This window comes from Marmota marmota, unplaced genomic scaffold (assembly GCF_001458135.2).
Source record: "Marmota marmota marmota unplaced genomic scaffold, marMar, whole genome shotgun sequence".
NCBI classification, from domain to species: domain Eukaryota; kingdom Metazoa; phylum Chordata; class Mammalia; order Rodentia; family Sciuridae; genus Marmota; species Marmota marmota.
The window spans coordinates 7,787,374-7,815,193 of NW_025999977.1; the positions used below are offsets into that span (position 1 = coordinate 7,787,374).

At 45.2% G+C, this 27,820-nt stretch overlaps 1 protein-coding gene across 2 annotated transcripts; it reads right to left on the minus strand.

Moving 5' to 3' along the window:
- Nucleotides 1–165: 165 nt before the first annotated feature.
- Nucleotides 166–27,612, minus strand: Cep68 (centrosomal protein 68). Of its 2 annotated transcripts, none has more exons than XM_015479601.2 (7): nucleotides 27,473–27,612; nucleotides 17,014–17,386; nucleotides 13,371–14,891; nucleotides 11,466–11,588; nucleotides 7,100–7,196; nucleotides 1,400–1,573; nucleotides 166–518 (listed from the first exon to the last, which is right to left on the minus strand). In XM_015479601.2, the coding sequence occupies exons 2-6, from the start codon at nucleotides 17,341–17,343 to the stop codon at nucleotides 1,404–1,406; spliced, it is 2,241 nt and encodes a 746-aa protein (XP_015335087.1). In that variant the 5' UTR covers nucleotides 17,344–17,386; nucleotides 27,473–27,612; the 3' UTR covers nucleotides 166–518; nucleotides 1,400–1,403. The 2 variants fall into 2 exon arrangements, with proteins under 2 accessions (XP_015335087.1, XP_015335085.1); XM_015479599.2 differs by having other exon boundaries at nucleotides 27,468–27,607.
- Between the last annotated feature and the right edge of the window lie 208 nt (nucleotides 27,613–27,820).

Here is a 27,820-nt window from a genome sequence, read left to right on the forward strand (position 1 = left end):
AATTGCCCGAAGTAATCTGTAGAAGTTCTATTCATTTACCCCTTTTCTTCTGCAGACTGAGGGCTAAAATTTTCAAAAAGGAACTTACTAAGCCTCACTAGATCCCTTTTTGTGTCTGAGAATACCAAGTATTTGGAACCTTCTTTCTCAAAGCAGCCTTCTGTGAATAATCTCAGCAGGAAGAAGAGTTTAGGAGCTTTGTCTTTTTTTTTTTTTTTTAAACTGGACATAGGGGAGGCAAGGCCTGTAACTGTAAATCTTATTTTAACAAAAGTTACAAAGCCACATGTTTTCTGTGGAAAAGCACCGAAAAGAATATAGTTTGGAAGGATTCTTTGTAAATAAAACCAGTAATTTAATAGCCCTTACTTCAGAGAAGAGAGGCATTTAAAGCTAAAAATATATTAACATTTTTCCCTTGACTTAACTGTTAAATGGCTCTTGCAAGTACTTCTTGACAGTTTCCTTCCCAAGAGTCAACTTTTGGCTGACAATTTCATCTCTGCCTGAGAAGATGCCTGAAAGAGAAAGCAGCATTTGTTACAGGCATAATGTTGCAGGAAGAAATAACAGCAATCACATGTATCCATTTCAGAACTAAGATAATTACTAAAATTGCTTTGATGTAAAAATGCAGGGACTCCCTGCTCTTGACATAGCTACAGTGAATTCACATCTAGAAAATCATTTTGTAGGAGAGGAAATTTCAGAAAAAAAGTTGTGAAATTACGATGTTCTGGGCAGTGCAAACCCACGGTTGGTACCAGTTAGCCCCTCTTTTGTTTTATCTCCTTTCCTCTTTCCCTATTTGAGTTTTCAAGGGATAAAAAGAAAGTTGTACTATGTAAGTCTCCAAGATGTGTTTTATTCTGTCCCCCAGCCCTTTTTGGAAGGAGTAGTGTGGGAAATTTGCAGAAACCCTTTGAGGCAAGGGGGTTGGGGCATTGGGAGAGGTAGCAGTAACTCTAGGTTTCCATGGGCACTTAGTGCTGTCAGCGATGCTTAAAGATGCAGCATCAAATAAGATGGTGAGAAGAACCTGAGGGCAGAGGCAACCTGACCACAGCCTCATAACAGAGAGGCGTTCATGTGCAGAAACAAAGTTAAGTATGGACAATTTTGCTGCTGGGGGCTAGGACTGGGGAAGGTAATGTAATAAAGATGGGTGCACAGAGCACTTTTGTTCTCAGCCAGCAGCAGGAGTGAAACCAGGTAAGGAGGACACCAAAATGGGCTTTCGTTGCTACAGGAAAACTCACACCCTCCTTCCGGGCTGTGTTAGTGACCCCTATATTTCAGCACCACAGGCAGCCTTCCTCCAGTACTATTTCAGCAGCTCTCATCCCTAATCAGCACCGGGGCTGCAGGGCAGACTTTCTCCTTGGGCTCCTCTACTTACCGGGTTAAACTCCTTCACATGGACGCTCCTTTGCTGTCACTGGCTTACTGTCGGGGATAAGGGTGCAGCCAGCCAGCATGTCCACAGAGGCCAAGATAGAGTCATAAAGGCGATCTGCATGGCTCTCCAGCTCCCCAGATTGCTTCGCGATCCTCCCAAGGACATCCTTTAAAACTAACAATGAAGTTATACAAAGATACAGCATTCTGCTTGAAATAGGGCTGTAGCAGCAGTTTCAGAATGCCCACCCATTTTATTTTTTAAAACAGTGATGTTCCAAGGACTTCTGCGGCACTGTTAATTTTTAATGAGGGTCTGTTAATGTTTGTTGTGTTGTTTTGTCGTTGCAGTATTGGATAATTAACTACCTCTGAGTACTTCCTCAACCCTTTTTATTATTTTGAGATAGGGTCTTGCTAAGTTGCCTAGACTGACCTGGAATTTGGAATCCTCCTGCCTCAGCCTACCATGTAGCTAAGATTACAAGTGTGTACCACAACACCTGGCTATATTATTAACTTTCAGTTAAAGCTAGTAGTTTACCAGCTGTACTTTGGAATTACATAATTGACAATAGGGCACACAGATATGGCTTTCTGTTAGATAGTATAATTTAACTTTAGAGATGAGATCAGGCACATAAAGCTTAAATATAAAAACATGCCAAGATAAAAATGCTGATGCTACCAGCTCCTATCAACTTCTGTTGGCTTGAAGACTGACATTTCATATATGAGTGATTTGGTAATGTATTAGGGGATGCTTATGAGCCCTTCTGTGGGTCCTAAGTGAACAGACTTAAAAAGAAAATGATCTGAGAGTAGGCTAGGACAAAATCATTAGGCTGGGCTTCACTCCTACAGCGGTGCTGTGGATGGGCTTTATATATAGCCAGAGTATTTAATGCACAGCAGAATTTTTCCTTCAAAAGATAAAAAAAAAATTTAAGCACAAAGGCTGCCTTAGCTTCCGGTGCCTTTATCAGCTGTGTTAACATGCTTTCTGGTTTCCTGCCACAGCTACAACATCTGCCAACAGAGGAAGGGAAAGGGGAAGCTGCATGCCTTCAGACATTGCTGACTGGATGGGCAGAAGGAGGAATATAGATTGGCTGTGTTGAGATCTTTCCCTGGGGAAGCCGCAGAGTGCCATGTCATCAGGGCAATGAGCTGTTCTGACAACTCTAGAGAGCTGGCGTGGCGGAGATGTGCAGTAAAGCTTGGTCATAAAGGTGGCTGAGCTGGGTGTTTCCCCTCCACCTTCAGACTTTGCTCAGCCTTCCTGCGTGCTGTCAGTGGAATTCAGGGGAACTTTTTGATTATTATTTAATCTTTGACTATAGGGGCCAAGGAAAAGAGAAGCTAGAAAGGGAAATGAAGTACAGAATAATTTCCCAGTAGGATGTTTTTTTTTTTTTTTTCAGTATTGGGGATAGAATCCCGGGGTATTCTACTATTGAGCTGCATCCCCACCCTTTTATTTTGTATTTTGAGATAGAGTCATGCTGGTCTTGAACTTGTGATCCTCCTTCCTCAGCCTCCTGGGACATTGGGATCACAAGGCATGTGCCAACACACTCACCTCTAACTTTTGTGTTTTAACTGAATACAAACAGGGGCCTTGTACAGCTTAACATTAACAGGTTCCAGTCATTTGACCAGTTATAAGGGTTGAGATGCAAGACAGAACTGTCAATCTGTACAAGTAACTGGGTAAAAATGTGGAGGCCTTTGGCAGGAGGCTTAGATGGGCAACTCTTTAAGGGAAAATCTCTTGGGTTATACTTGGAGTCAAGTAAGAAAGTGGGCTGTGAAGCTGGGTGGGAGTGGGCATGTGCTGGCCTCTGCTCACTCTGATAAGGTGCTCCTGGAGGAAGAAAAGTGTGAAGTGTCAAGAGGAACTTGTGATTTTCACAAAACAGCCAAGTGTTCTGATTATTCCAGGCAGAGGACAGGGAGGGGCATTGTACCAATCTGAAAGAGCCTGGATACATATCCAAGAACCATAGATTCTAACTGAAAGCCTCCTCTTCTGGCCAATACTACCCCAGGATCCCTTCTGAGAGCAGGGTCAAGTTCTTATTAGAGGGGTGTTCTTATTAGAGGCTAGCTACTGAAAACTACTGGAAAACTCTTTAAAGCGAAGGTCATTCACTTTACAGAGGCCTACTTTCACATGTGGCCTCTGAAAAGAGGCTCCTGCATTTGAGCTCTCCCTGCTTAGGCCTCACACCTCCAGACACTGACAGCAGTATAGAGTCAGCACATCGGGGCTGCCTGAGGCAAATTCACAATTCTGTAAGGTAATAATAGCATCTATCTCACAGAGCTGTGATTAAATGAGGGGAAAAAAAAGATATGACAACTGTTTCAGCCCATGCTAAGTGTTCAGTAAAATGCTGGTGTAGTTACAGCAGCAAAGGAGCTTGGCATGCTTTTGTGCTCCAATATAAAACCTAAAGATCCTAGTTTAAGGGAACCAGGGAAGAGCCAAAGGCCTTAAAGGGGCAGAGAATTGCAAAGGGTTCACATAACTCACAAGAGATAATCATTTTCCTATGTAAACCCTTTAGGGGTCACGGTCCATCAGAACCCCTCTGCTGATTCACAGGTACTTCCCAGGGTACCACTGAATATCTGCAAGTGCTGCCAGTTGTCACACTGTGGGAGTAGAAGGGCTTACTGGTATTTAGTGGGGTCAGGGATGCTGCGAAACATCCTGCAATTGCATAGGGAAAACCCTCTATAACATACAGCAACTGTGCTGGGGTTGAGAACCTAGGTCTACACTACCTCCCTAGTCTACACCCACTACTCTGTTAAAAGTGCCTTAAAAAAAAAGTGCCTTCTCAAGCTCCTGGGGTCTTGCTCAGCTTTGCGTACTCTTGGATTCCAGTATAAATCTCATCTCACTCCAAAGCTCAAGCAAAAAATAGATGAGATCTTAAAGCAATTGTTTGTACATAGTTTTACAGGAAATTAGGGACTACTTTGTGGAGTTCCCTCAGTTCAAGGTTTTAACCTCCATATCACACCTCTTCCCCTATAAGGACAAAGATGTGTGTAAAACTGTAGGCACCTGGTACACTCAGACCTTCTCTTCTTTTTTGGCACTGGGGATTGAACCCAGGAGTGCTTTACCACTGAACTACATCCTCATCCCTTTTTGAGACAGGGTCTTGCTAAGTTGCTGAGGCTGGCTCTGGACTTGTGATCCTCCTGAATCGAAGGAGTGCACCATCATGCCCAGCTAGGAGTCCTCTTAGTCTCTGATTCTCACAACACCAGTTGGGAACTCATCCTGCAAAATGGGTTTGAGCTTGGTTTGCATGCCACTGCCACCCCATTCCCTTTCATCAGTTTAATTCTTCATTCAGTCTAATCCATGAGAATAGATTATTCTCAAGTCCTTTTGGTCAAGGATTTCTGGAACAATTCCTTCCCTAAAGTAGAAAATAAGGCAGAAAAACCAGAATTCAACCTGAGCTGAGTAAAGTGGGGAACCCCTGAGTGTTACCCACTGAATACTCCAGCCACAAATTAAGGATTGTTAGAATACAACCACGATTCCCATCCAGAACACTACCAAGAAACTATATAAGCAAATGAGCGCCATTCTTGCAAACTTAAGCTGGTTTTCTGACAGATTTACTTTTAATGACAACTGCCTCAACCTGGGTTTGCATGGCAATGATGACATAAAGAGCTGGCAGAAGTCCCCATGTGACTCTTAAGGCAGGCAGGTGGGGGTGGTTCCTGCAACATTGTATTCTCACCAGGCTGCTGCTGAGAGGGATTAAGCTCTAGCTAAATTAAAAGCTCAAGCACATAAACTGGGCACAGATGCACATGCCTACAATCCCAGCTATTCTGGATGCTGAGGCAGGTGGATTTCAAATTTGAAGCCAGCCTGGCCAACTTTGAGCCCTGCCAAATTAAAATGAAAGGACCGAGGATATAGATCAGTGGTAGAATGTTTGCCTAGCATGTGTGAGACCCTGGGTTTAATCCTTAAGACTGTAAACAAAATAGAAAAAAAAAAATTATTAAAAAAAAAAAAAAACCTCAAGCACAAAAACATACTCATAGACCCAATGGAACAGAATTGGGAACTCAGAAATCTACACATAGATCTACAGTCAATTTTTGACAAAGGCAGCAAGAATACTGGTGAAAGTCTCCTCAATTGGTACTGGGAAAACTGCAGATCCACATGCAGAATACTAAAACACAACCCTTGTTACAAAAATCAACCCCAGATAGATCAAAGACTTAAACATAGACCTAACACTATGAAACTACTAGAATAAAACATGAGAAAAGGCTTCAGGACATTGGTCTGGGCAAACAATTTTTGGATATGACCCTAAAAGCCTAGGCAATAAAAGCAAAAACTGACAAACAGGATTACATTGACTGAAAAGTTTCTGCACAGTGAAGGAAAAAACAGAATGAAGAGACCTACAGAATGGAGAAGGTATTTGTAAACTAGTCATCTGACAAGGGATTAACTCACAAGTATAAAAGGAATTCAAATAATGACAACAAAAAACCCAGATAATCTGATTTAAAAATGGGTAAATGACTGAGTGTTGACATTTTTAAAAAAGATACACAAATGGCAAGAAATATACAAAAAAATGCTCAATATCACTTATCATGAGGGAGATACAAATCATAACCACCATACAATAAAATTTCACTGTAGTTAAATGACCATTATCAAAAAGACAAAAAAATTAAAGGTGAATATTTGGAAAAGGGGGAATACTCAGATAATGCTGGGTAGGAAATGTAAATCAGCAGAGCCACTATGGAAAATAGTATGGAAGTTCTCAAAAAACTAGAAACAGAACTGCCATGTGATTCAGCAACCCTACTACTGTGTATACACATCCAAAGGAAAGGAAATCAGCAGGTCAGAGACACCTGCACTCACATGTTCACGTTCATCACATTCATAATACCCAAGATATGGAATCAACCTAGGTGTCCACTGGTGGATGAATGGGTAAGGAAAGTACATTTATAGAGTGGAATATTGAAAGCATAAAAAAGAACAAAAGTCTGTCATTTTATATTCATGGATAGAATATTAAGTGAAATAAGTCAGATGCAGACAAATTCTGGGGGCTGGGGTTGTGGCTCAGTTTTTAGGGGGCTTTCCCAGAGTTTATGACACCCTGGATTGGATCCCCAGCTCCACAAACACAAAGAAAACAAAAACAACCAAACAACAAAAACCTGATTCTGCATGTTCTCATTATGTAGAAGTTAAAAGGCAGATCTTACAGAAAGAGAGGTATCTCTAATCATAGAATGATTAATAGTTCTGGAGTGCGGCTGGATAGGAGAAATAATTTCTCGGGTTTTGCAGTGCCAAGAATTAAACCTAGAGCTTTGCTGTGCCACTAGGCTATATATCCCCAGCCCCACTTCAGAAGTGTTCTATAGCACAGAAAGATAACAATGGTTGACAATAATTAACTGTTTATTTCCAAATAGCTTGTACAGAGGATTTTAAATGTTCCTAACACTAAGAAATGATAAATGAGATAACCAATATACCAATCCTGATCTGGTCATTCCACATTGTACACATGTACTGAAATGTCACACTGTATCTGATAAACAGGTACAACTGTATGTCAATCAAAAATAAAAAAAAATAGGTTAAACAATAATCTCTCAAGCATCTCACCTGGTGTGTTCTCCAATAGGCACTGAAGAAGAATCTCCCCCTTCTGTAAGACACTGTCTGTCAGGAACTGATGTTCATCTATATCATTCTTAAATTGCTTAAGACATATAGGAAAAGAAAAGGGAAAACAAAACTTCACTACTAATGTTTTATAAAACTTAAATGAACACCATGCAAAGTGGCTTGAGTCCTCTAACATGGAAGATATCACTTGGTCTGCAGAATTCCTCAAGTAAAGAGTGTACTAGTTTAAGTTCATCTTCCTTGAGCCTAATTTTTTTTTTTATTCTGTTTAGTTTGACAAGAGTTTTCCCTGACTGAGGCTGGCTCATGAACAGATTTATTGTTGTGCCCTATTTTATGGGGTTCTCATCAACTCACAATAGTATGGGTTTCCCAAAATAAACTCTTCTCTACTGGACCTGATAAGTAAGAATAAGCAATGTGGCTAGTGACCTCTGGCAGCTTCGGCGTCCACCTCAGGGTAACTGCCTCGACCAGGGAAGTGGCAAGTTTCCCAAGCAGCTCATCTGTTTTGCCCTCACAGCTACCAAACTTTGTAGTCAATTGTAATCTTTTTTTAGTTTTTTTAGTTTTTAGTTGCTAAGAAATGTTAGGTCAAAACTATGACCACCTTTAATCCATGGGGCATAATTCGGTGCTTAGTTTTGTTTTTCTTTTTTTCCCCTTAGGTACTACAGATTAAGTCCAGGGGCTCTTAACCACTGAGCCACAACCCCAGCCCTTTTTATTTTTTAAGACAGAATCTCACTAGATTGTTGGGGCTGGTCCTGAACTTGTGATTCTCTTGCCTCAGCCTCCGAAATTGCTGGGATTATAAGCATAAGCCTCCATGCTCAGCTTGGTGCTTAACTTTTTTTTTTTTTTAATGTTTTTTAGTTATAGTTGGACACAATATCTTTATTTATTTTTATGTGGTGCTGAGGATCGAACCCAGGGCCTCACACGTGCTAGGCAAGCACTCTACAGTTGAGCCACAATCCCAGCCCCTGGTGCTTAACTTTTCGAGCCATAATTTCACTCTTGGATTTACTTTTTTCCTGGTTTCAGTCTTCTTCTACCCTGATATCTACACTTATTTTATTCCTTGGTACTCTTATGTAGTTGAGATGCTGCCTTAACCCCACTGAGTTAAGATAGGCAGAGTATGGGAAAGGCCTAAGTTAAAATATGGGAACACAGAACTGGGTGTGGTGGCTCCTGTCTGCAATTCCAGTGATTTAGGAGGTTGAGGCAGGAGGATTACAAGTTTGAGGTCAGCCTGGGCAACTTGGCAAGACCCTGTCTCAAAATAAAAAAAATAAAAGGGCTGGGCCACTTCATACAAACCTAAATGTCAACAAAAATTGTTTCTGTGACATACTGAAGAAACGTGACCTGCAAGCACATACAGGGTCTGGGATCCCAGACTCTTTTAATGAACTTGGCAAATGTTCAGATTTATTCTCTCAACATGGAGAATCTGTGAAGTACTAGGGGAAATATTCTTGGCTTTACTCAAGAACACACTAATGACTGTATATTCCAATGTCCTCTTTCTGCCTCAAGAACTCAATGGGCTTATTTGTCACATCACACAAAATTCTATGGTAATTGTAATTGTAAAAATAAAATAAAAGGGATGGGGACATAGCTCAGTGAGAAAGCATCACTGAATTCAATCCCCAACAGGGCTCTCCCCCTCAAAAAGCCATACCCACAGCTGCCACCTTAAAAATAAGTAAATCAAATATGTGAACATGCACACTTGCTTATAATAGTTGGAATTTTTTTTTTAATACTGGGATTTAACCAGGGGTGTTTTATCACCTAACTACATCCCCAGCACTTTTTATTTTTTGTTTTGAGGCAGAGTCTTGCTAAGTTACCCAGGCTGGCCTCAAACTTATGGTCCTCCTGCCTTAGCATTACATCTGGATTACAGGCATGTGCCACCATGTTGGTTTGGCCTCCAACTTTTCAAGGCCTCAGCCTCAGAGTAGCTAAAATTATAGGTGAGCACCACCTTGCCCCTTTTATACTAAGTCTTGATTTAAGCAGGAGCCAAGGTTAACTCATACATATATGTGAGCCACACAGTATTCTGTGTGGGGAAGGGGTTCAGTGCAATCTCACTTTGTGACAGTTGTGTGACACAGGCTTAGGCCTCACTGACTTGCAGGAGTAACTCCTAGCTCAGATCTCAACTGTACTCACAAAGCAAGATAGTTGCTGGAAGTGAGGTGCAGAGAATGGCATGAGGGATAAAATGAAGGGAATGGGGTTAGCCTAAATGCACCTGTTAATGACAGGCTAGGAAAGACCATTGAGGTAAGTCTAACAGGGCATTTCCTCTTCTCTACAGATATATGCAACGTGGGGTCATGGAGTCGGCTTACAGAGGACCCTGAGACTCAGCCTTCTTCAAGCTCTTTCTGGAACTCAGGCTACCTCTCTCCACAGTGCAGTAAATAACATTCCTGAGGGTGGAGCAGCTGGCCTGCTTGCCAGATTTTGGTTGGCTCAGAGATAGAAAACAAAGGTCCTCCCTTCAGCCTGGGTGTGGTCCCAGCCAGGCTCTGAGTCAGGGTGGTGCAGCCTGAGGAACTTGTAAATCACGCCCTCTTCTGTCGAAGTTAATGTCAGGTTTTAAGGTTGTACAGATTTATAGAAGACCCCTTCTAGATTGCCATCAGACTCAGAACACAAATGCTGTCTCTGCCCCTCAGGAAGAAGTTACGAAGGCTTGGCCAACCAGAGATTAAATGTATTAGCTGCTTAACAGAACATTCTGGGAGGCTTGCTTATTTATTTATTTATTTTAACCAAAGTATTTCCACAAAATTTTTTTGTTTTGTTCTTGGAGTACTTCTTACTCTCTACCGTATCTGAATCTATTTCTTTAGAAATAGATTTGTGACAGTTTTGTAACCTCTCTTTGTAACCTCTCTTTCTAAAGAAAGCCCTCTATGATCCCTCTCCCTCCCTCAGTTAAAAAGGTAATAGGTTTGTCTAAAAAGATGGAGATGCTGGCCCCAGGAGGTAGAGGTTCCCTTTGATGTAACAGTGACTCAGATAAGAAAGGCCAGGTTGTTTAGAAGAGGGGGAAATCCCGAAATCTCTGACCTTTGTCCTACTGTATCCCTTTCCCCTCTCATAAAAGCTTTCCATTCTCCAAAGATGGTCTTTTTTTTTGAATATTTATTTTTTAGTTTTAGGTGGACACAATATCTTTATTTTACATTTATGTGCTGGTGAGGATGGAACCCAGTGCCTCATGCATGCTGGGTGAGCACAATACCACTGAGCCACAACCCCAGCCCCCCAAAGATGGTCTTTGAGACAGAAAGGTCTTCTCTACCCTCATCTCCTTTATCCTACTCAAAACTGGTTTAGAATAAAACCTGCTTTTCCCTCACCAACCTTCCCCCTGAGTTTTAGTGGAGCCTGATTAGCAATAAAGTCTTTTCTCCCTGGCTTCAGGATAAAAATTACATAATTTCAATATGCTTAATCCCATTCAATATGCTTACCCTAGGATCAAGTTAACTGGATCTCACAAAGAGGTATTTTTAAAAGAATGGAATCTTAATGAAAAGGAGGTAACCTCCCCCCCAAAAAAGCCAAACCCAAGCCCAAAGACACACAGAAGCAAACTGATATCAGATTTTTGTTTAAATCTGCTTTATCTGAATGCCCTGTTAACATTCTGAAGTCAGGAAAATTTCAACTCAGATACTTAAAAATAATAAAGCCCATCAGAACTTCTGAGATGGAATGTTCTGTATCTGTACTGTTTGGAGTGGTAGCCACCAGCACTGGGAATGCAGCTAATGCAAGTGAAAAATCTTAATTTCAACAGTCATCCGTGACTGGTGGCTCTGTAACAGTGCAGGCCAATAATTATAAACCCTGAGATATTTGGAAAATTATAATGCAGAACACCCTGAAGTATTTACAGTGTATATTTTCTTAATTCTATTTGGCCTGGGAATCAATTCATTTATTTTAAAAAGTTTTTTTTTTTTTTTTTTGTACTGGGGATTGATCTCAGGGACATTTGACCACTGAGCCACATCCCCAGCCCTTTTTTGAATTTTATTTAGAGAATGTGAATTGCTTAGTCCCTCGCTGCTGCTAAAGCAGCAGATCCTCCTGCCTCAGCCTCCGGAGCTGCTGGGATTACAGTCCAGCTCATTTTACAAAGTTTTACACTTAGAATTTGAAAAGCCCCTCTGATTAGTTTCAGCTATAATTGAGCTACAACATATTAGGCATCAGTTATTTGAGACTTTATTTTGTGATTAAGTGCTTTTGCAATCACTCTTAGAAAGTAAAAAGGCCAGAAGCCAGGACCACATATTACCCGGTAAAGCTGCAGAGAAGACTTGAGACCTGTAAGACTAGACCTGGGTGGAGACCCAAGGTTAATGACATCTGAGACATCATATAGCCAGCGGATCAGCTCTTCCAGCTGACAGCAAAATGCCTGCAGAGACAAATAAATGAACACACGGTATTAGTGACTGAACTCCTATTTGTAATCAAAAGGCTAAAAATATCAGGATGGCTCTGGGAATGGTGTGCACCTCTCAGAGCTTTCCTTCAGGCTCCTCTCTCCCCGTCCCCTGCCTGTTCCCATCCCATGATGCCAGACCTTCCTCTGCCAGAGCAATGAGAAGCCCCTCTTGATTCTGTCTCCCTTTAGTCAGATGTGACACCAAATGAGAGACTAAGAAAACCCAGCCCCTGCAATGGGAGTGAACTGTAAAGGCAATGGATTGGACAGCCGAGAGGAGCAGGTCTGTCCTGGAAACCAATTCTTGGGATAGCACCATTACTATCAAACCGTTTCTAAGGGAACAAATCCTGACCAATGTGAACCCATTGCTGAAAACAACTTTTACCTCATGCTATCTCCATCTTTTACCACAAAAGATAACATGTCCAATAACCTTGGTCCTACCTGCTACCCAGGACAAAGAAAATAACACATGTGACTTCAGGCAGGTTAAAACCCTCCACGAGTGCTAGGACATGTGGGTAGCATGGGCTCACAGGCCGAGGGCCACGCTGCAGGCAAGCATCCTTCTGCCACCTGGTGGGGAAGAAGGGCAGAGGGATGCCCAGGGAGTGGGGAAAGGAACATTCCTGAACCTTTCCCGGGTGTCGGTAACTGCACAAAGTCCTGATGTGAATTATTTAATTTAATCCACACAATATCCCAAAGAGGCAGGGCTCCACATTTCACAAAAAAGCAAACTCAAGGAACTGAGCCAAAATCCCAGAGGCAGCAATGCCATGATTTACAGTCCAGATCTGCCTGACCATTAGCAATCTATTCCATCCGGTATTGATCACATCTTCAGTTTTTTTTTGTGTGTGTGTGTGGTACTGGGGATTGAACCCAGGGCCTTGAGCATGCAAGGCAAGTACTCTACCAACTCAGCTCCATCTCCAGCCCCACATCTTCAGATTCTAACAGGCAGCCAATGAAAGGTTCAGTGGCCGAGAAGTCTAGGACATGGGACATCTAACACCCCTTACTTTGTGGAGTACACCACTGTGGCAGAGGAAGCGCTGAGAAGTCCTGCAGTTGAGAGAGCTGCTACCTTTGTAAAGCCCAGTGTTTCCTAAGGGCACCTGCACAGGAACCCTTTGTGCAGGATACCTGAGAGGAAAAGCAGCCAGGGCTAGTGGTTTGGAGTCAGGATCTGCAGGGTCCACCTGGGTCTGATTCCTGGCATTAGTCCTACACACTCTGCCTTCTTCTCCAAACAGCAAAAAGATAACAGTACTTATGGGGTAAGAGTTTTTTAAAAAATATTTTTTATGTATATTTTTTAGTTGTAGATGAACACACAGTATCTTTATTTATTTTTACGTGGTTCTGAGGATAGAACTCAGTGCCTCCCACATGCGAGGCAAGCGCTCTACCACTGAGCTACAGCCTCAGCCCAAGAATTTTTTCGAAACACACACACAAAAATTTTTTTTTTTTTTTAGTTGTGGTTAGACACAATACCTTTATTTTATTTATTTATTTTTATGTGGTGCTGAGGATTGAACCCAGTGGCTCGCATGTGCTAGGCGAGCACTCTACCGCTGAGCCACAACCCCAGCCCCAGGAATTGTAAGAACTAAATAAGGTGCAGCACAGTGCCGGGAACGTGAAAAGTACCAGTCACTGTCAGCAAGTTTTATTGTGAAGTCTGTGGACTGGGGAAGAAGACAAGAAACCCTCCGTCCCCGCCCTGCCCCAGGTCCTTACCTGCACACACTGCACCAGGGAAGCTTTCCTCTGCTCTTTTCTGGGATCCTGCCTTTCAGCATCTGGGTCTGAGAATGGCCACCTGTCCAACACAGCTGGCAAGGAGGGGTGTGTTTTCAGCAGTCTAGAGGAGACCCCAAGCATCCGGCTGCTCACCAGATTGCCTTCCCCTGCCGAGTCTCGGGCCTGGACAAAGTTGTGCAGGCAGCAGTGGTTCTGTCCCTTGGGGCATCCAGGTCCTTGGACAGTAGTCCCAGAAGGAAGCTGGCTCTGGCTGGAGTCCGATGGAAGGGAAGCTGGCCCATCAGTGTCTGAAACTTCCAGGGAACTCTGTCCCTCAGTGACTCCAGAGGGCAGGCTCACCAAGGTGGGAATGGCATCTAGATAGGAAACCAAACTAGAAACCTGTGTCAGCCGAGTGGGCAGGGCAAGAAACTCGTCATCATTCTCCACCTCTTCTTCTGATTTCCATCTAGACTCCATGTAGGCAGGGCGCCGGACACTGTGGCAGGCCCTCTTCTCTCTCTCTGGCCTGGGTGAAGGATACCTTCTGTCCCTTGTCCTCAGCTGGGGAGAACCGCCCACCTCGAGGTGTTCACCCACAGGAAGCCGATTCTTCACGCCCCTCAGGGCTGTCTCTCTGCTCTCCCAAGAGGCATCTCTACTTCCTGGGACTTTAGGGGTGGATGCAAGTTGGCTCCAAGATGCCAGGCTCATGCTGCACTGCTTCTGGGACACTTCAGAGGGCCACTGCTTAAGGCTTGGCTCTCTGGGCCCAGAAAATGGCAAGGTAGGGGCCTGTGCTGGTGGGCAGTTGGGGGAGACATTAGTGGGTGATTTTAGAGTACTTGCTGGAGAGACAGAGAAGCTATCCAGGTCTATACCTGAGTCCTGCAGAACAGGGTCAGCTGGCACATGGCTATCAAGTTGCTTTGGGAGCTGAGGCCCAGGCCTCAGGGGGTAAGTATAGTCCAGCAGGTCTTCGTACTCTCTATTTGGGTTCCAGAGCGGGGAGTGGCGATCAGGGGAAGGAGGCAAGGAATCTGGAAGCACACAGGCCCAGTACTCAGCCTGGAAGGAGAGGTGCCTCCGGCCCAAGCCAGCAGCATCACACCCAGAAGCTGCAGACTGTGATGACCACTGGAGCTGAGGCCCTGACCCCACCAGAGAAGGGGGATTCTGAGGGACAGCCAGCTCCAGGGAGGAGGGGATCTTGGTAAGGGAGCCATTCTGGGTTTCCACCTTCTCTTGCTGATTCTGGAGACTGCTGCCTGAGGAGGAGGCAGAGACACTGCAGCTGGATAGTTGAGGAGCAGCAGCCCCTGGGCTTACGACAGACTTCCACGTTGATGGGAAAGGGAAACGTGAGATTTGAGGCTGTTGGCTGAGCACCCAGGGGGAACCAACTGGGGAAGGGTCATCTTCAGTATCAGCCTCATGTCCTGAGCAAAGAGCTGTAGTTCTGGGCATGTCAACACTCTGAGGTAGCTCCTGGGAGGTAGAAGGCTTGGTCTCCTCCATCTGCAATAGTAAAGGACAAAGAAGCACTCGGGTGAAAATAATCAAACCCAATTTCTTTTCCCACGACAACGCAGGGAGGGAAAATATCAAAATGTAAAAAAGTCTGTGGCCTAAGGCAAGAAGCAGAGTGATTCAGGCTGCCCCAGCAGTCCCCCACAGCAGAGATCCCTGTCCCCAGTCCTTTCAGAAGTTCTTCCTCCATGGATGGCCAGTTTGTGAGCAAGCAAAACCCAGCTCTGTCATGCTGCAGCTAGAGAGCACTGCCCATTCTTTGAGAAGCAAGTCCTAGGTGGGCTACCTTTGATCATTATGTGGCTGACAGGAGATCCAAACCCAGCAGGCCCCACCAGGCTGCATCCTGCTCAGCTTGCTCCCCAGTGGTAGGTGAACTCTAGCAACATAGTCCCTCACCTCAGCCTCTTCACTTTGAATTTTTTTTTTGATTGTCATTATTATTATTATTTTTTTTTTTTGGAATTTTTAATCAGCTCAGTGAAAAACTCAGCCCCCACAGAGGCAGGACAGCACAACTGTTAAGGGATGGGCTTTGGAACCCAGACCTGAACCAGTCAACTCCTAAGCTCTGCCACCTTCCAGAGCTAAGATTGAGCCTCACTTTGCTGGTGTGTAGAGTGGGGAGGGTAACAGCACTGCCCCTTCAAGAGGAAAGGGTCACTGAACTCTTGGAGCAAAGCACTTGGGAAGAGCCCAGGTACTACCTCGATAAGCAAACTCACTCAGTGAAGTGCCCAATTCTGTGCTGGCTGACTTACCACCAGCCCCACCACATCAGCTCAGGTGCCTGTGTGTCCCAGCCCCTTGCTCCTAGTCACACTCAAGAGTCTCCCCACAGGATGGGGCCCATGGGGAAGCAAGCAGCAGCCAAGGTCACAATGACACCAAGAACATCAAAGCGGGTTGGGGATATAGCTCAGTTGGGCGAGTCTTGCCTCCCAAGTATAAGGCCCTGGGTTCAATTCCCAGTACCACAATAAAAAAAAAAAAAAAACAAAAAACCAAACAAACCCAAAGCCATTCCCAGGAAAGGTTTGGCAAGCAGAATATAGAATGTCTGAACTGGAAGGGACAGATCATTAGGGTCACCCTCCAATTATAAAAAGGCCTTGAAAGATGCAGTGACGTGGCCACATTCTCAGAACCTAGTAGGATTCCCTCACTGGGTCCCTTGCAGTCAGATGCTCAAGAAATTCTCCTTAGCCATAGACAGTGCTGTCCTCCACAGGGGCTTTGACAGGTCTCCTGGTCCCAAGGGTATGGAGAGCCATTCTCACACATGACTGGGCAACTCCTGGTTTGGGTCTGAGGCGCTCTGGCTAATCTGTGTCGGAGCTTTCCCGGCCCTCTCCTGATGAGAGAGCCTGTCCGTGTGGGGGTGTGACTGACCACTGACCCCGGGGGCCAATCACTGACCCTGACTTTGGTGTGCGGCCCCCCTCAACCTTCATTGGATGGAATTCTCCCCTGAATTTCTTGTTCCCCAATAAAAGGCTACTCCCTGGCGTGCTCCCTCTCTTTCTCTCCTGCTAGCCCTGAGTAATCCTTGCTGCCCTACCGGGTGGTTCGAGGTGGGAACCAGAGAGGGGAGCCGTCTCGGACCTGGTCATAGAAAAAGGTAGCTGAGTCTGTATGTTTTATTTCGATCTCGCTAGCTAACTTTTATGCCAAGAACCTCATTAATGAAACCAGTGCACTGGTCGCATGGTGGACAAGGGAATTCAAGTCTCAGGGCCCTCAGAAGCCCAAAATGTCCCCAGGATCCTCTTGAATCTTTCAAATCACCAACTCAGAAGAAACACAATAGGGCTCCAGTTGTCAAAGGTTCCCTGGTCTAGCCCCCTGGGCAGCAGGCTCTTGGCCATACCAGTCCTCAAAGTCAACAGTTATGCTTTTGAGGAACAGGAGATATCATGGACAGAGTGCCCTCCTGGCCTGGAGGCCTACCTCTCCAAGTGAGTTTGAGTCAGAAATCCTCATTCCCAGGCTCCTCCAACCCTCCAACCTGCACCATGGCAGGGAAAGGATGTCAGCCAGTGAGGAAATGTCCACACCCCCAAAGGATAGCACTGTGTCAACCCACAGTCCTGCTTGCCTTCCTACCTACCTGGCTTTCCACAGAGTGCAAGAGGTCTCCAGTTCCCATGCTGGCAGGAGGAAGCAGGTCACCGGGGGCAGGCCTAGACCTAACAGCTGCTCTGCTGGCAGCGTTGGCCTGTGGCAGATAAGCTCTGCAGGTGCCTGCAGGGGTAGGTAGCCCCTCCGCCCCCCACACAGGAGAGGCCGGCCCTCCTTCAGCCTCTAGGCATTGGGGCTGCTCCTGGTTCATGGACCCGGGCACATCCACCTTTTGCTCCCCACGGCTCCATCTCCCACAGGACTGGGCCTTTGCATCTGCAGATACTTCCAGCTCTGCCTTTTCTTCACCCAGGGCCATCAAGCTGTCCCTAGGTCAGGGCTCCCCTGAAGCCTTCCACTCCCTACAGAACAGGAGAAAAAAAACAAGATTTTTTTCTGTTTTTTTTTTTTTTTTTTTAATTTGTGTTCAAGAAACCTTGTTTTTTGTTGTTCGTTTGTTTTTTAAAAATATTTTTTAGTTGTAAATGGATCTTTTGTTTTATTTATATGCAGTGCTGAGGATCAAACCCAGGGCCTCACACATGCCAGGCAAGTGCCGAACCACTGAGACACAACTCAACCCCAATTTCTTTTTCTTTAATTTAAAATTTAGAAATTTTTAAAATTTTAAGTTTTAGTTGTAGTTGAACACAATACCTTTATTTATTTATTTTTATGTGGTGATGAGGATCGAATCCAGGGCCTCGCACATGCTAGGTGAGTATTCTACTGCTGAGCTACAACCCCAGCCCTGGAAACCTTGGTTTTTAATGTTTAAGACAAACATTTTGGCCAAAAGGAAAAAGAAACAGCGACCATGTCCACAGGGAGTGCTAAGGTCCAGGTTTTCCCCGGCTTCAGAACTTTCAGAGGGGACACAGTAGCACATTTTGTCCTCTGTTTTTATGGTAGCTGATTCTGTCCCCAGCAGGGTCAGTACAGGTGTTAAGGTGCAAAAGGCTTGTTGGGCCTGCAGTACAAAGCACAGGCCTAGTGGAGGAGCAGGGCGGTGGCAGAGAAGGAACTCTATGGTGGTGAGCTAGCTAGGACCCTTCTGTCCTAAAGTGTCACACTCCTGTGAGGCTGAGTTAGGGGCAACTTATATAGGAGATGGAGGATGGTAGGCCTTCTGACAGGTGGAGGTTTGTGGCCAAAAGACACAATCCTGATCCTAATCACTAGGTGTTTCTTCAGTTCTGCAACTTGAAGAACAAAGATCAAAGGTTTTTATTTCCTTAGGCTGTTTTTGTCACTGCTTGGTTTGCCCCCATGCAGTTCCTGACATCTTACACAATGGAAAGGATAGAGGGGGCAGCTGCCCCAGGCCCTCTTGCTGAGCACCAAACTCACAGCAATGAAAGAAAACACACTTCACCTAATGACTGTGGAAGAAGAGGGTCAGATAAGGTTCAATAGGGAGTCTGGGGGAGATAGTGCCTCAGCGCTCAGCTTCTCAAGTCCCAGTCAGAGTCAAGGTTAGGGTCCTGCCTATGTCACCTTTTCATACAGTCCCTCTGACCCAACCCCACTGAACCAGAGGCCCAGCTGGGCCCTCTTTGGGCACAGCCTACAGTGGTTCTGTGTCACAACAGCCTGTCTGCCCGTTGGCAGGTGATTGGGCCTATCTCTATCCCTTCTACCCTGGCGAATAGCAAGTCAGGGCATGCCCTGCCTCCCACTGGGCCCAAGAAAGGATACTTCTTATGGGACTTGGCTTTGCCTGGCAGAGGAGGCAGGGCCCTCTCAGCACATAGAACCATATGCCAAGGCTGTGGATGAGGCTGGGCCTTTCATTCTAAGGATGGTCGTCAGAGACCTAAAGGAGAGATCAGTAACCTTTTCAGGCTAACCTGGCTTTTAAAAAATTATTTTTATTTTTTTAATTGTCAATGGATCTAACCTGGCCTTTTTTTTTTTTTTTTTTGGGTCATTGTTACTAGGGATTAAATCCAGCACTTTACCACTGAGCTATATCTTCAGACCTTTTTATTTTTAGATCAGGACTGGCTAAGATACTAAAGGTCTTGCTAAGTTGCTGAGACTGGCCTCAAACTTGTTGTCCTCCTGCCTCAGCCTCCCAAATCACTGGGATTACAGGTGTGTACTCACTGTGCCTGGCGCTAGCCTGAGCTTATGCTGATGTTGATGGCTGAGGGAAGCTGTGGAAACCACGTGGGTAATGGTGGGACCGGAGTTAGTCCATGTGAGAGGGAGAGCCAGGTAGGCAGAAGAACACAAGGTGGGCACTCAGAGAAGAGGAAAAGAATTTGAGATGGACCTGCAAATGGGAAGAGATCTAGGACAAGCCTGGGCCTGAGCTGGTCAGCCAGGGCTGCTGCTAGGGCAGGATGGTGCTGGGCTAAAGAGCTGACAGAAGAGCAGCTCTGGGAGGGCTTGGGAGGAGGTAAGGCAACTATGAATGCCCAGGATGTCGGCAGCCACCTGCAGTGACTCAGGCCAACCCCAAAGCTCAAATGTGGACAGAAATAGCCTTGTTTCCTCAGAGACTGGAGGCAAAGCATGAAAGAGCAGGCGCTGCTGGCAGCAGGGGAGGCTGCCAAGGGGGAGGAGGCCGCAGCTGCATGCTCCTCACACTTGGCACACATGTCAGGAAACACAACCAGGGAGAGAACCACATACACCTGAGACCACTCTATCCCAGAATACTAGAGTCCTCACTGTGTCCTTCCTAGGCACATGAGGCTCCACCCTGCTTTAGGAGTGACCCTTCAGAAGAGCATGCACTTTACCAGCATGCTCATTTAATTCTCGCAAGCACCAGATAGGGCAGGAGTTAGTCAGAAAAACAAGTTTTGGACAGGTAATATATAGCTCAAATACAAAATGCACGACAGATGTGAAAGTCTCCCTCTGTCCATGTCCCCTGTTCCTCCAATAAATGAGCCAGTGCATGCAGAACATTTCAAACAGTGGCTGGCACAGCACATGCACTAAGCATCAACTATTAATAATAGTGTCATGGGGGCACTGACAGAATCAGTGTTAACAGGTCACCTTACAAGGAAGGAACAAAGGAGTCACACAGGAGAAACAGCAGTCAACCTTTCATATAAATCAAAATGTTTACCACCAGATACTCCCACAAACACAGGTAAGCAGCCTTAGTAGTTTTTATGGATGACTCCTGCATCCCAATGTGTACACAAACATGATTATCTATTTTAGCTGCTATTTTAAAACAAAATACCTTGGAAACTGTTCCTTACCAATGCACAGATTTCCTTTTTCTTTTTCATCACCAGTCGCTTATATTAATGGATATTTGGGTTATTTCCAATCTTTGCTTCTACAAATAATACTCTGATGAACAGCAGCACATCATCTGCACGCATGCCAGCATCCTGAGGTGCAGAGGACCTGCACACGTTGCCAGGAGCCTCTGGGTGCTGACAATCCAGACTCCCACGGGCATGTGCCAGTGTGGCATCCCACTGCTCACTTCAGATGGGGAAACCACAGCTCGGGAGTCAAGTCCAAGGGTTGTCTGACTCTAGAACCCAAGCTCTTTATGGATCAAGCAGGGAACCAGCAACAGAAGAAAAGCACAGAGTAGAAGGAGAAGACTGGTGGAGAAGACGGATGGAAGGACAGAGTGACCAAGTCCTGCTGAGAGGGATTTTCATGAAGCCACATCCTCACCTTGTGGCTCTTTAAGAAACTGCATATGAAGACATTTGCGGGTAAGTTGTGATTTCACAACTGTGGGAACAAGCTGAGCCCACGAGCTGGAGAAATTAGGGTGAAGGCCGAATCTAACCCACAACCCCTGATTGCTCCTTCTTGCTCCAGTCCTAAAAACTCTCTCAATGGCCAGAGTTCCCTATGCCCCTCACTAAGGAGTGTGAGTCAGTGCTGGAGTGAGATGAAGCCAGGGAAGACAAGTGAAAACATTTTGCTTTGAGGATGCGTTGTCTTATCTGGACTTCATTATTCTTATCCTGGGGAAGGGAGTGTGGAGAACTACAGTAACTATTCTATGCTGTTCAGGAGACACCCTTAAGTAATTCACAAGGGCACACACAAACCTAATCTAGGTTTACCAGCGTGACCAGAGGCCCTTCATTAAACGAGTAAGGAGGTCTGAAAACCAATAATTTTCATGGAAACAATACTTACAAAAAGACAGAATACAGGGGGCTGGGGTTGTGGCTCAGTGGTAGAGCACTTGCCTAGCACATGCGAAGTGCTGGGTTTGACCCTCAGCACCACATAAATAAACAAATAAATAAATAAATAGAATAAAGGTATTGTGTCCAACTACAGCTAAAAATATATATATTTTAAAAAAAAACAGAATACAGGTGGTTAAGCAGTCCCTTCACAATCTTATTTTATTGATCTGCCTAATAAATCATGCCCTTCCCCTACACTGCATAATTTCTGAGAATTAGACAAATGTGAAAGAAAAGAATAAAAGCAATTATGCCTTCCAAATCTTACATGAAATGATACTAAATACAAAGAAAGGGAGAAATTGACAGGGATAGAGATAACGAGGGAAAAATCCCTGATGTAGTAACTGTTGCTTGAGGGTGGGGTGCCTGCTTGGACCTTCCTTCTTGAGACAGTGTGTCCCTCTCAGAGCAGCCAAAAGGACTGTTCACACTGAGGAGCATCACTTGCTATGCTGGCTCATCAGCTTTAGCTGCTGCACTACAGCGGCCTATGATGGCCTCCTTAGCTGGCCTCCTTCCTTGTAGGGAAGCATCAGAAGATGGCACTGAGTGAAAGGAGGCATCAGAACATAGACAATGAGAGGCTGGGGTTGTGGCTCAGTGGTAGAGTGCTCACCTAGCATGCACGAGGCACTGATAAATGTAAATCCTCAGCACCACATAAATGTAAAATAAAGATATTGTATACCTAAAACTAAAAAATATTTAAAAAAAAAAAAAGAATATAAACAATGAGCAATGAAATACATCACTGCCTGAGAATGTCTGAACCCACTAACTACAACTGCTCGGTCCCTGTCCAAACCAAGAGACAGGCCACATAAGCTTTGCATATTCTAGGGACCACCTGGACTATGCTATTAAAATCCTCCATAGTTTCCAGGACCCACAAAGGCTGTATGATCTACAAGATATAATTAGGAGTGAGGTAGGCTTGGCTTACTCTTGTCCTACAGTAAAAATATGCTTAGCACCACGTATGTGGTAACGTTAACTCTACAAGCCTGGCCACCTGACCCTCCTGCTATCTGCTTATCACTCAAAGGCAGTCCTGTCATAGCTGCCAGGCTTGCTCCCACTCATTCCTGTCCAGGACAGAGAAAAGAGGAATGGGAAAGGGGGATGGAGGCTGTCCACTCTTGACTAAATCATTCAAATAGAAAAATGATCCAGTAGGGAGCATACAGATTCTTTCATCATGAATTCTCTTTATAACAATCCCATTTATCCCAACTGTGTCCAGGAAGTTCCGTTCTGGCAGGGGCCTGGTCCCTGCATCCGAGTCTACAGATGCCACCTTTGCTGGCACAGGGGCCAGGTGCTGCTTCACAGAGTAAGCCTTACCAGTTCTAGGCCCTATGGGTGAAATCTGTTTTCACAGGAGTCATAGGCATAGAGATAAATGCACACAGAGATGAATACACAGTGGCAGAATGTGGCCAATGAGCCATATGAAGCGGCTCTGCCTGCTTCTCCTCCTCCACAAGTATGAACCAAGGCAAGGGGAAAGGTGGGAGGGTAGGACCCACAGGGCAGGTGACTGTGTTCAAGACTCCTGGGGGAACTGGATTTATAGGAGAAAAGAATGTCAAGGCAAAGGCCAATCCAGGCAAGGTGGCTGCATGAAAGTGGGAAAAGATACATATTGGGGTGGCCCACAAAGGGGACATCGAGAGGTGACTTTGAGGCCCACCTCAGAGCAGGGTTGGTGCAGGGAAAAACTGTGACTGCAGGCCAATGGCCCAGAGCAACTGCTGTTCACCTGCTGTTTCCCTGGCTGCAGAAGGCTGCCTGGAGTCCCTCAGTCCTCAGGACCACCAGCCAATCCTTCCCTGCAGGTGAAATCAAAGCACAGTGAAAATGAAGACAAGGCTCAAAGCTACAGAAGGGTAGAGTAAGGCCTTTCCTGAACCCTTAGGCATTGATATCCTTCTTCTCTTCCTCCCTTGGGCTGCTTCTTAAAGTTCTGCTTTGGTTCCACAGAACAGGAGGAGTCCCCACAGCTATGGGAGGAGACAGTGGGTTCCTGTAGATCATTATGCTGGGGAGTGCATGAGCCAGGCTAACAGTCCCCTCGCTTTCTCACCCACTCACCTCTTGGCTGACTGACTAGTACGAGAACCACCAGCCAACCTCACAGCAAAGCCAAGGTCTGTAAATGGCTTTAGAGACATGCAACTGCCACATCTACAAGGAACATGGCTGAGTCCAGTCACCCCTCCCATCATCCCAAGCTCTTGGGCCTCCTCCCCAGTCAGTAGAGTTTTCGCATCAAAGTTCAAAGAACAAGGATGTTGAGGACTAAATACGAAATAAATGTGTTCAAATTAATTTTTCCCACCAAAGAGCCAAGCAGAAAAATAGTTTTCCTGGAACACAAGTTGCTCCTACTGTCAGAGGAAGCTGTATTGGCTCCACATGGCTGCATTTCACAGGCCACTGGGTTTACTATACTGACAGTTTTCTGGGAGGCCATCAGGCTACACACATAAAGACTGATAAGAATCTTACCAATTTTCTCAAAAGATACTATGAAGAATGCCACTTAGTACACTACAATGTCCTCTTTGGAGAACCCATGAAAGAAGAATTCTATGGTCTCACTAACAGAAAGAGCTGCTTCTACTGAGCAACCCGTTTTTACTTTATAGGTATTAGCAAAACTTATAAAACTTCCCTCTGTGCTTTGGCTGCTAAGAAGGCCAGAGCTAGAAAAGCAGTCCCATATAACTAAAATGTACAGGGTAGAGGCATACCACTTTTGTGCTAATCTCACCCTTGATTTCTTCTTTTCTTTCAACCTACCTGCCTCAATTGCTTTTATTAAAAATCTTGTTACAATACAAGCACCTCAGATTCCTCAAATCACTTAACAAGATAATGGACTTGCTAAGAACAGAATAAAGAGAAAAAATTCCTAAATATAAGATTTTATTCCAATACCATAAGAAAATAAAATATGATGGGTTGCGGGTGTAGCTTGATGGCAGGGTGCATGCTTCACAGGGTGCATGCACCAGGCCCTGGGTTTGATCCTCAGTACCAAATCACCACCATCACCACCGGCACTAACACCACATCAACAGAACCTTCTAAAAGGTAAGCACAGAAGAAACACTTATTTTATTTTATGGAAGGAAATGTTGCCCAATTCTAGAATTACAAAAATCAAATCAATCTTTAAACACACGAAAAAGGCAAAAAGATACTTAGGTTAGTACTTCACTATTCAAAAATGTGATCCAGGACCAGCAGCATCCATATCCCCTAAGAGCTTTTTGGAAATACAGACACTCAGGTCTCTCCTATAGCCTTGGAAGCAGAACCTGCATTTTAGCAGAATCTCCTAATGACTTGCTAGGCACACTAATGTTTCAGAAAACACCAGGCTGGTAAGTAGGATGGTCTTGTCCCATGGCTTTATGATCACTGAGCAAGCAAGCGCACACATGCCAGGCACACATAAGAAATTTATGGTCCTCGTCCAGAAAGCTTCTGCAATAAGATACTTGAAAAAGCTCACATCTTGTGGCAATTTTTTAATGGCTAATTATGAAATGTCACAGCTATAAGGATGTTCCCAGAAAGAATAGTACTGTGGCTATACTAAAAACATAATCACATATTTGAATTTCTCCTGTGAATTACAAGTAAGAAAGGGAACGAAGATACTTGTTTTGGAGACATGAAATAATTTAAAGAGAAGCTGACATGCCAAGGGGGGGTTACAGTTGGAAGGAAATATACATTTCAGTCTGTTTCCTGCAACCAGATGAGGTACAGGAAAACCTGGAAGAGAGGTAGTAACCCCCATGGGTTGCATGTGGCACCCCTAGGTCAGCAAACAGTCCAAAGACAACAGGAAGACTTCTTCTACTTTTCACATGTCTAGAAACAAATTTAAAGACAGGAAGCAGTTTCTTCATGAGAATAGATTTAGTTCTAAGGAGAAAAGCCACTCAAAGTTCACCTATACAAACTCTGTCTTTTGCCAAAGACTTTTTCTTGCTGGAGGTGGTGGCACATTCTTATAATCCCAGCAGCTAAGGTGGCTGAGGCAGAAAAATGGCAAGTTCAATGCCAGCCTCAGCAATTTATCAAGGACCTACAGAATTTAGTGAGATCCTGTCTCAAAAATAAAAAAAAAAGACCTTTTCTGTCTCTCATTCTAAATATTTTTTGGCAGTCACATCAGGCACCATCTATTTCATGCCTCTGCCACATGACCAATCTGAGTAACACATCACATTAAAAGTCTACAGTGGCTAGACATGGTGGTGCACCTGCAATCCCAGCAACTCTGGAGGCAGAAGAGACCAGGAGACCAGGCTCAACTCTGGAGACCAGGCTCAGCAACTTAGTAAGAACTTGTCTCAAAATAGTTCAGTGGTCAAGCCCTGTTGGGTTCAATCCCCCATACCTAAAAAATAACAATAATCATAAAAATAAAATTCTTTTAGAGCTGGGGTTGTGGCTCAGAGGTACAGCGCTTGCCTAGCAAGCAATGAGTTCGATCCTCAGCACCACATAAAAAATAAAATAGAGAAATTGTGTCCATCTACAATTAAAAAATAAATGCTAAAAAAAATAAAATAAATAAAATTCTACTGTGATACTTGGTCAAACTGTTATTTGGCACCCAATCCCTAATAGGTGGTAAGACTGTAGAAACATAAACAGATAATCTATGGAATATTTTTCACCATGGGAAGAGAATCAGGAAAGGTTTAAGGGATTTTCTTTTCTTTTTTAAAATTAAGGATCATATAAAGACTAAAAAGCAGAGTCTGAAGGGTCAAGTACTCTACAGAAAGTTAGTATTGGTGAGTCTGTTCAAGTATCTGTTTATTTTTATCCTAACAACTGCTGACAGCTACTAAATATTTTCTTTGTGCCAGGAACTATCTTAGGCATTTTATTATCAGTATTTTATTCAATCCTCAAAACCGACGGAATAGGTACTATTACTAACTCTACTTTACAAATGAGGAAACTGTGGCTCAGAGAAGTTAATTTACAGAGTTGTTAACTCAGCAGAGTTTTAGTCTGATTTGACTTAGCCTAAGCTCAGCTGTGAGAATTAATTGGCCCAACAAGTTAAAAGTATAAAAGCTCCTGTTTTTTCAACTTTTGGCCCCACTACTGCTTTTTGTTTTCTTCCGGCTTCCTTCCATCACTGAGTGCCTTCATCAGGCTAGGGGCTGGGGAAAACACAACACAGGGCGGTGTGTAAAAACAGTGGTTATTGAAAGCAGCCCAAAAGAGGGCAGTGATCATCAGTTTTAGAATGGGGAAGAACTTTAAAAAAAGCTTCCTAGAAGAGGTGAAACCGAGTCCCTTGCTCTTTTCTGTACTGAGTGGAACAGAATTTACCCAGATGTTGAAGAAAGGGCCTGGAGGGAACAAGGTGAGAAACAGTGACTTGCATTTCTTTTAATCAATCCCAAAGCAAACTGATACAAAACCCTTTGTCGTGCCCTTTAACAAGATCCCTTACACCCCAGATCTGAGAGCTGATGGGGTATATGCCAAAGCTAGCTCCCTTGTGCCCTCGCCACCTCGGACACAGTGAAGTCCAGTCTGCCCTGGCTCTGGCAGGTTTCCGCTCATTTTATTACAAACAATACACTGAACACAACCTAGTAATTATAAAGGGTCTGGAATAGGTTTTGGACAAGCGCCCCTCGGCTGCTAGGAACCATTCTAGTGATGACAGCTGGAAAGGATAGCTCTTCTGGGTTAAAAAATGAGTCATTTTGCTTTTCTTCCTCTGCTACGGTCACAGCGATAGGACAGCGTTCTTCCTAGCCCCGGCATCAATATCCAGAAAGCGAGCGAGAGAATCGTTCGTCTCGATCTTTCCAGTGGGAATGACCCTGGGCTGCGTTCGCCCGGATCGAGAAGCAGGGTTCCCCCGCGTGGAGGCAGACGCGCGGCGCAGCTGCGGGGCCGCCAGATGTGTGGACACGCGCTCCCTCCGCAGGCCCTTGCCGCTCCCAGCCGTTCTTCAGTCCTTCTCCCGCCCCTCACCTCGGCCCGGTTCGGTATGCAAGATGGAGGCGAAGGCACGAGGCGCCCCCACCCCCAGGAAGCCTTTGTGCCCTCCAGCCCGCACGGCCCCGGGCCTCGCAGGCCGCCCAGGAGAGATCGCGGAGCGGAGGGAGCCGCACCGCAAGCGCGGGGCTGCCCAGGACGCTATTCCCAACACCCGGCACCCCGACAAGTACGTCAGACACTGCCTACTCACCGCACCTCGAACCTTCGCACGTCCTGGGCAGCCCCGCAGTCCCATGCGGCAGCCCGAGCCCGGGATCCCAGGCAACAACCGTGGCCCTCCCGCTGGCGCCCGGAACGCTGGGGCGGGACCGAGCACCGGCCACGCCCCTCGGCCCTCCCTCTCTCCGTCCGCGCCGGGAGGCCGGAGCAGCCAATCTGAGCCCTCAGTGTGGAGACTCCACCAATACACAGCCCGCTTCGACGAAAAGACCCCGTCCCTTACGTCGCCTTGGCCTATGGGAGACCGGATCTGCTTTGGCGGACCGCATCCTCGCCTTAGGCAGTCGCGGTTCGGGTTCACTTTTTCGCGGGTAGCGGGGTCGT